Genomic DNA, 9,755 nt, shown 5'->3' on the forward strand with positions numbered 1-9,755 from the left:
GACAGAAATCACACACCTTGTTAGGATTGAACTTCACATAAGGAAAACACTTACAAATGTTATTAAGAATGTTATTTGAGGGATGTCCTAGTCTAAAATGTCATAGATCAAAACAAGATAAAGTTTCCCTTTGTAAAGTTGTAATACTATGCATTGTATCATTAGATTGAGGATGCTTGGTTAGTATGTAAAGATTGTTGTGCATTTCAGCATGTCCAATCATCCTCGAGGTAGTCATATCCTGGATGAGACAAGAAACCTCATTAAAAACAAGCTTGCATCTAAGGGAAGAGGCAAGCTTGTGAACAGAAACAAGATTGTATTTGAAACCAGGGATGAGCAATACATCATACAGCATAATATGATCAAAAAAGGGCCACAATTCCTGAGTGTTCTGCCTTAATGGTAATATTATTAGGAAGTTTGACAGAAATTGGTTTAATTGTCTTGTAAGTTATAAAGTTTGATATCTTGTTAGTGACATGATTAGTAGCTCCACTATCTAGAATCCAAGATTGGTTGGAAAGGGAGTTACCTGATATGTAGCCACCATCTGCATTGTTAGCCTCATGACTAATCTGATTGATCATGTGTTCATTGTTGATGCTTAATTGGGCATGTTATGTATGGTTTGCTCCTGCTGAAGTTCCTGTGTGCTCAGCAATGTCCTGATTAGTCTTATGTTCCTGGTCCATTAATTGTAAGCTATTGACAGCATTGGTTCCTTTGGATTTAAATTTGAAAGTTGGAGGAAATCCATGCTTGAAATAACAAGTCTCTGTGGTATGACCTTCCTTGCCACAAAAGGTGCATAGTTTGTTGTTATTAGGAGGACCATAGCCTTTTGGATTTGCTTGAAACCTTCTTCCACTTCCTCTGTTGTTGTAATTGCCTCCTCTGTTATTGTTGTTTCTGTTGAATTGGGGCTTCCATGTTTGATCAGTGCTGATATTGTTCAATGTAATTTTGCTTTGGTCATTCTTGCCTCCTTCTTGTTGTCTTTCTTGCTGAATTACCAAGGAGAAGACTTTGTTGATGAGGGGCAATGGTTCCATCAAAAGGATCTGAGTCTTGATTGTATTGTATTGATCATTGAGTCCCTTTAGCACGCATATGACATATTCTGAATCCCTATAATTTCTGATGATCTTTACAAAATCACAGGTACATTTGTTTGTGCAAATGCAACTTGGTGAGTCAAGTTCTTCCCATAGGATCTTGACATCAGTGAAGTATGTGGTGACATCCCTCTCACCTTGTTTGATAGAATGCAATTCTTGAAGTAAATCAGAGGTTTTGAAGTAGTCACCTTTCAAAAATCTTTCTTTAAGATCAAGCCAAAGTTCTTGTGAATTATCAATGTAAACTATACTTTGTGCTATTTGTGTGCTTAAAGACCTTGTGATCCATGAGATCACCATGGTGTTGCACCTCTCCCATGCATCAAATATTGCATCTGTTTCTTGTGGAGTCCTTATTATCCATTGACGAATTTGAATTTGTTCTTTGATGAGAGTACTCTCCTCATTGCTCTACTCCAACTTAGCTGTGATAATTCGTCCCATTCAATGGTGGTGACACTAATACTGCTCCTGGACTTTCTCCTGGATGAAGATAATAAGGGCTCCTTGGGTCCTGTGATGTATCAGTGCCTTGTTGCACTTGGAACACTTGTTGTGTTTGGTTTGATTCTTCATCCATTCTTGATGGTTGAATCAGAAACAGAATTTCGATTATGAGAGAGTGTAGGGATTGTCAAGAATGATTAGAACGATGGTGCAGCAGAGCTCTCAATTTGAGAGCTCTGATACCATATTATTCTTAGAAAAGAAGATGGATGTGTAAAGAATATACTTCTTTTATTGATTATCAAAAGTTACAATAAGGATTCCTTATATACACAATGACTTGTTACCCAAGTAACTCAACAAACTAACTAACTATCATAACAAACTAAAATCACATGCTCTAAAATAATTAAGCATGTGTTAATTGTGTGATTAGGAAAACTCTACTGCAACCATCTTTCATTACTTAAGCAAATGTGCTGATACATGTGATCCATGAAGCCTAAGTTCTATTCTGATGCATGTAGTCCATGGAGCCAAAATCTGATGCACATTTCTGACCGAGTCCACAGGGCGCTTGGTGCATGCTTCCTGACCGAGACTCCAAGGCACCTGGTGCATGCTTCCTGACCGAGACTCCAAGGCTCCTGGTGCATGCTTCCTGACTTAGACTCCAAGGCTCCTGGTGCATGCTTCCTGACCGAGACTCCAAGGCACCGGGTGCATGATTCTGACCAAGGCAGCTCTGCACCTGGTGCATATAGACTAAGCCTTTATTGCCTTCATTCATGGCCTGCAATTACTAGAGAGAACTCAACCAGTAAATAGTTCACGTGAACATAAGAGTGTAGTCAATTTAGGTAATGTAATTTAATATTAGTCATCAATATTCATCTTTTTCTTTTCTAAAATCCAGATGTAGGATTATTAGAGCCTTAACCTTTTTAGCTATGGGCGATTTGGGTTAATTGAATAAACTGTTTTCCTTAAATGGATATAAAAAATAGGACAGCAAAAATGGTTGTCTCCGTACTTTGTACTAAATTTACTACAAATCTAGTTATCTATGAATCTTTCTCAATGTTACCAATTCACCATAAATTTAAGGTTGGGAGTAATTTGACTACTTTATTACACATTTAGTATAGCAACAAAAAGACCAATAAGAAATTAGTCTTCACTTATTCACATTGTTATAATTAGATGATGAGTGTATTATTAGTGTTAAGATTTATACACATGATAGTATATTATTCTGTTATGAAACTAAAATGACAACAGTGAAAGCAGAAGAGGAAGAGGAAATTTAGAGGCAATTTGTATTAATTTCTATAACTGATACAAGTTGCTTTAGGGAAGGGAAGTGCAATAATAAGAAGCTAAAAGAAGAGCTCACAGGCTCAATAGAAGGAAGAGACTGTCTCAATGATTTCACACCCCACATCATTACACTACGGTCCTATTTAATGAATTCCACAGAATATTTTCTGTTAGGAATTCTCTCTCTCTCTTGCTTCTTCTGTTTTCCTGAATAGCTGGATCTCCAGCCACGTGTCCTTGCCCATGTGATGTCATTACATTTCCCCCTCCTTTAAAATTCGCCTTGTCCGCAAGGTGGAAATTTGGATATAAGACACGAAAGTTGTCATAATCTTCCCAAGTGGCTTTGTTAGGAGGTAAGTGCTACCACTGAACCAAGAGTTGAGGTGTGTGTTGGTCATGCTGGAGCAATAGGCGTGTGTCGAACACTTTAAGAGGCATTAACTCTGGACCATCTTCAGTAGTAATTAAGGGTAATGTCATATATTGAGTTGCATGGTCTCCTTTACACAATTTCAGATTAGCAATGTGAAACACACGATGAATTTTTACTGAAGGAGGAAGTAACACCTTGTAGGCCACCTTGCCTATTTTCTCAGTGATGGGAAAAGGACCGAAGTAACGTAATCCCAATTTCTGGTTCTGATGTAGAGATACAGAGTGTTGCCGATAGGGTTGGAGTTTAACAAGAACCATATCACCTATTGTAAACTCGAGTTGTCTTCTTTGGGTGTTAGCATAATGTTTCATCTTCTGTTATGCTCGAAGAAGATTAACTTTGAGCAGCTGTAATATGGCATCTCTCTCAGTCAATAATGCTTGGAGTGAAGGGGGCTCAATGATTGTTGGATCGGGCTTGATTAAGGTGGGGGGTCACGCCCGTAAACTGCTTTGAAGGGTGGCATGCCAATGCTGGTTTGGAATGAAGTGTTGTACCAAAACTCAGCCCAATCTAACAACTTAGACCATTTAGAAGGAACTTGGCCAGCAAAACATCTCAAATACATCTCATGGCATTTGTTGACAGCTTCAGTTTGGCCATCCGATTGAGGATGATAGGCTGAGCTCATCGATAGTGTAGTACCACTGAGCTTAAATAAGTGTTGCCAAAAGGAACTAGTGAAAACTTTGTCCCTGACTGAAACAATGCTTTTTGGGTACCCATGCAATTTAACTATGTGATGCAGAAATGTCTCAGCTACTTTCTGACTTGTATAATCAGATTTTAATGGTGCAAAATGACCATATTTGGAGAGATGGTCTACCACGACCATGATGACAGAAAACCCATTCGAAGGAGGAAGACCGGTGATAAAATCCATGGAAACATCCTCCCAAATCTGTGTTGGGATGGGCAGTGGTTGCAGTAAACCTGTCGGTGCAACTGTAGAAGCTTTAGCTTGTTGGCACACCAAGAATTTGGATACAAATAAGGCAATGTCCTTAGACATAGAGGGCCAAGTAAATTGAGCATCAATTCGGGCTTTAGTTCTTGCTATTCCAGCATGGCCTCCTAATAGTGATGAGTGAAATTCTTCCAGGATGGACTGGATTAAATGAGGTTGAGGAGGTACTACCACATGATTTTTCCATAGTAGTACGTCACCTTTGACTTGGTAAGAAGGGTCTGGACAGTGGCCACTTAAACACTATTGTTTCAGCAGAGCTAATGTTGGATCAGCATTGATAGCAACATCAATGATTGGCAGCAGAGGGTTGGCAGGACCTGATAAAGCCATAAAAAGTGATCTGGACAGAGCATCTACGGCAACATTATCACTGCCAGGTTTGTATTCAATCGTGAAATCAAAACCCAATAATTTATGAAGCCATTTTTGTTGCTCTGGTATTTGTATGGTCTGGTCAGTGAGACATCGAAGGCTCTTGTGGTTAGTGCGGATGATGAATTTATTGCCCATGATATAATGCCCGAATGTGGCCATTGCCTCAGTAATGGCATACAATTCACGAACATATGCTGACTGTTTCTGCATAGAAGGATTGAGTTTCTTCAAAAAATAAGAAATGGGATGTCTATCTTGGCTAAGGATAGCACCTATGCCTGTACCAGATGCGTCAGTTTCGAGTACAAATGGTTTTTAAAAATCAGGTAATGTGAGAACAGGAGCAACAGTAATGGCAGCTTTCAAGTTATTAAAAGTTGTTGTGGCAGAGACATCCCACTGATAAGAATCCTTATTCAGTAAGGCAGTTAAGGGTGAAGCAATAGTAGCATAGCTTTTGATAAAGCGCAGATAATATCCTGATAAACCCTAGAATCCGCGAAGCTGTTTCAAGGTGCTTGGAACAGGCCAGTCAACAATTCCTTGAATTTTAGAGTTATTCATATGAACGCCCTGATTGGAAATGGTGTGGCCCAAGTAATTAACATTAGTAAAGCCAAAACAACACTTTGACAATTTCGCAAATAGAGAGTGCTTGTGCAGCAATTGGAAAACTTCCTGCAGATGGTTTACATGAGATGTCCAACAAGGGCTATAAATCAAGATATCGTCAAAAAAACCAACACTGATTTTCGAAGTTGAGCTTGAAAAACGGCATTCATCAAACTCTGAAATGATGCAGGCGCATTGGACAAACCAAATGGCATCACTAACCATTTGTATAGACTGTTATGTGTTCGAAATGCGGTTTTGTGTCTATCTTCTGGCTTGACTAGAATTTGATGGTATCCTGAATGAAGGTCCAGCTTGGAAAAATATTGAGTTCCACCTAATTCGTCAAGTAGTTCATCCACAGTTGGGATAGGGAAACTGTCCTTTACAGTAATAGCGTTTAGTACCCTGTAATCTATACAAAAATGCCAAGAACCATCCTTTTTCTTGACAAGGAGCACAAGAGATGAAAACGGGCTATTGCTAGGCTGTATAATGCCTTGAGCCAACATCTCTTTCACCATAATTTCAATTTGCTAGGTTGTATATGGGCGTACCTTGACATGATTATTGCCCTCTAGTAAGGGAATACCATGATCTTGAAAACGGGTAGGGGGTAATCCTTTTGGTTCCACAAACAGATCCAGAAAATTACTAAGGAGTGAGGCTATTTCTGGATGTAAGTCAGGTGGTAATGTAGTTTCATGGGGAAGAATGTGTTGAAATTGTAATGTATATGATGCCAGAATAGCATGTGTATGCTGCATACAATTTATGTGGTGGAATTGAGCCTGAGTAGGACCTGTCATTTTGTCCCCATATAGCGTAATGAAATTGTCCTGAATGTAAAATTTGATGGACAATTTATTGTAATCAGCAATGTGTGGGCCTAGTGTTTTCAGCCAGGGAGCTCCCAGTACCAAATCAGTGCTTGTGATGGGTAGTAAGTACACTGGTAACTGCAAGTGATGGCCGTGGATGGTGATAGGAAGATCAGCTATAAAATCTTGTGAAGTCAAGGAGTTACCATTATCCACCAGAACTTGGAACTGGTCATTATCCTGGATTGGCAATTTCAAACATTGGGCAATGCATGGTTGGAGGAAATTGTCAGAAATTCCACTATCTAGGAGAATGCTGACTTGAATGCCTTGAATAGTCCCCTGAAAACGCATTGTTCCAGCACCCTGAGACCCATTTAGCGCATTAAAGGACAAGTGATATTCAGAAACTGGTAGGAGGTCAGAATCAGTGGCTGTAGGTTTAGGTGTTTCACTGAGTTGAGGGTGGTCATCAGGGTTCTCAATTTGTAGTAACAAGTAGTGTCTATTTGGACATTTGTATGTTAGGGAGAACTTGTCATCATAGTAGTAGCACATGCCTTTTTCACGTCTCAATTGCATTTCAGCTCTAGTAATGTGTTTGATAGGGTTGGATTTGGCTGTAGTGTTTGTAGGTTTTATTGGCGGGGTGGGTAGTAAGGGAGGTAAGGTTGAGGGTCTAATGGGTTTGGAAAAGAAATATGGTCTCTGTGTTACTGGTTCATTTTGTTTAGGAGTGGTGGAAAGGTACTTTTCTTCAAAAAGTTTACCCAGAGCAACGGCTTTTGATAGAGACAATGGAGATTGGGCAATGACCTCTCGTTTAATATCAGGGATTAAACCACTGATAAAACAGTTTAGGAGTGCTTCAGGGCTAAGACCATCTACTCTATTTGCCAAGACAGTGAAGGCAGAGTAATATTCTGCGACTGTGGAAGTTTGAGTAAGTTTTAAAAGGGCAGGACGTGGGGATTCAAACTCTGATGGGCAAAATTCCATTTCCAAGGAACGTGTGAACCTAGCCCAGGATTGAAATGGTTGAGTGCGAGAGAGCATTTGAAACCATGGGACCACGTCTTTTTCCATATGAACCGCATCAATAATTAAACGTTGGTTATCAAGTGTGGAGTAATAATCAAAGAACTGTTCAGCCTTGAAAATCTAGTTTATAACTTCAGAACCATCAAATCTGGGAAAATCAAGTTTAACATTCCATACCTGAAACGGTAGTGGGGACGAGCTGTCGGTGTGACTAGTGTTGCCTGAAGCATGAGAAGCGTGTAGAAGTGTCATCTGATTCTCCACCCGATAAAAACGTGCGTGGTCTAGGTGTCGTTCGTGCATATAATTATTGTGTCGTTTGTCAGATTCCTCACGGAATTGTTGTAATGCAGCAGTAAACTCTCTGATTGCGGATTCCAACCCTTTCAACTGAGTGTTCTCAGCCATGAGTAAGCAATGAAAGCACCAAATGTTATGAAACTAAAATGACATCAGTGAAAGAAGACGAAGAGGAAATCTAGAGGCAATTTGTATTAATTTTTGTAACTGATACAAGTTGCTTTAGGGAAGGGAAGTGTAATAATAAGAAGCTAAAAGAAGAGCTCACAGGCTCAATAGAAGAAAGAGACTGTCTCAATGATTTCACACCCCACATCATTACACTAGGGTCCTATTTAATGAATTCCACAGAATATTTTCTGTTAGGAATTTTCTCTCTCTTGCTTCTTCTGTTTTCCTGAATAGTTGGATCTCCAGCCACGTGTCCTTGCCCATGTGATGTCATTACATATTCATCATTCATTTGTATAACTTTTTTGAATAGTCAATAATAATTAAATATAAATAGTGAGTAATGAGTAATACAGTTAAAGTGTATAAAGTTCACACTGTTAGTGAATATATACATTATTTTCTCTTATATGATTAATATAATTATTGTATCATACAAATATGGAGTGAGTACAAAAAAAATTACAAACATGGAGTTTGGCTAATCGATCTATCAGATGAACTAACTGATATACTACAATATTTTTAACTATGACACAAACAAAAGAACAAATTAACTTTGACCATCTATAAAAAAGAATTAACTTAGAGGTAAAACCACTATTTATTTTTACTCATACTCAAATTTAGGCATCTCAACTACAAGTCTGCAACCTAACTGAAAGACTTATTAACCACAAAGTTGTTTCTTAAATCATATGCAACTTCAACATAATCCTACTTGAGTCGGATAGAACTACTATGTATGGTAAAACTATTTTTATTAACTATTTAAAGCAACTATATTCATATAGACACGGACTTCAAACCTCTAATTAAACTTAAGATAAAAGAAAGATTAAAATGCATTTGTTATTATTTAAAATATAAAATTCAATTTATCAATTCAGCTCAATTCAAAAAAAAATTAATAGTTTCTAATTTTGATTAATCTCATTTTACAATAAACAAAAAATATCATCATTCAATGTTTGCATTTTATGGTTAAGTTAATTATTTAAAAGAGTAAAAATTTCGGTCAAAATACTCTCCAAAAAGATTATTCTTTGACGGTCTCAAACTTTTATTAGGGGTGATCGTGGGTTGCCTAAAACTTGACTTGTTCCTTACTCAGTCATAAATGTTGGTCATGCTATTTTTTGAACCCGAACTTGACTTTAGACCTGACCTCAAATGTTGTTCGGACCAACTTTTGAACTTGAGTTCGGCCTTAGACCCAATTAAATATAATGCATACTCATCTTAGATAAAATCTTCTCAATATTACTTATTTCATGGATGTGTAGTTTGACATATAAAATAATTTAGATATAGATATTTTGTTAATCATTTATATATATATATATATATATAAAGACAATTAGATAATGAACAACATTTTGAGTCAAAAAGATATTATTATTCATTACACAATTGAATAGACACATACAAACATGATAAATGAGTGATCATAGGATGAGTCATGCCACGTCATGTTTATCCCTTACTTGACCTTAAAAATGGATCAGATCTAATTTGTTAACTTGAATATGATCTTAAACTCAAGAAACACAATCATAGTTGAATTCGGTTATGATTGGGCTAAATTGAATGAACAGGTAGGATTAGATCTTACTTACAAACTCCCATGACAAAGGGGGACACACAAAATTGTATGGGAGACTTGGATTGACTTGGTCCAATCATGGGCCTTAATCCTAATTTCTTTTCCTTTTCTCAACTCAGCCATTAGCCTATTACCGTAGAGATGAACGGACACACTTCACACCAATGGCCAATGGGCATTAGCCCATGATCGGTAAGTGATAACAATGCACTACTGAGAGTCTAATTTTTAAGCTTAGTTTGAAATACGGAATTTACCATGACATTTTAAGCTTTCTCGGGCCTTGGAATTGAAATTCTTACCTTTGGGACTACACTTGGAATATAAAAAAAAAACAAAATTCCATGGAATTACATTACAACTAAAAAATTCACGCCCAAATCCTAATCATTGTCCCTTTAATCAATGTTATGATACCCATGAAAGCACAAAAGATTCAAATATAGATCATATCTAGTTTAATAGGTTAAATTGTTTGGTGATGATGTCATATATTAAATAATTAAAATTACATATGCATTCCAAGTTAATG

The 9,755-nt window shown here is 37.5% G+C and overlaps 1 protein-coding gene across 1 annotated transcript; it reads right to left on the bottom strand.

The window, feature by feature from the left end:
* Positions 1 to 4,537: 4,537 nt before the first annotated feature.
* LOC109338693 lies at positions 4,538 to 7,554 on the bottom strand. The gene is made up of 5 exons (XM_019575982.1): positions 7,324 to 7,554; positions 5,842 to 7,266; positions 5,413 to 5,730; positions 5,012 to 5,161; positions 4,538 to 4,876 (listed from the first exon to the last, which is right to left on the bottom strand). Exons 1-5 carry the CDS (start codon positions 7,552 to 7,554, stop codon positions 4,538 to 4,540), a joined length of 2,463 nt encoding a protein of 820 aa, XP_019431527.1.
* Between the last annotated feature and the right edge of the window lie 2,201 nt (positions 7,555 to 9,755).

Source organism: Lupinus angustifolius, unplaced genomic scaffold (genome assembly GCF_001865875.1).
Source record: "Lupinus angustifolius cultivar Tanjil unplaced genomic scaffold, LupAngTanjil_v1.0 Scaffold_35_225, whole genome shotgun sequence".
Classification (NCBI taxonomy): Eukaryota; Viridiplantae; Streptophyta; class Magnoliopsida; order Fabales; family Fabaceae; genus Lupinus; species Lupinus angustifolius.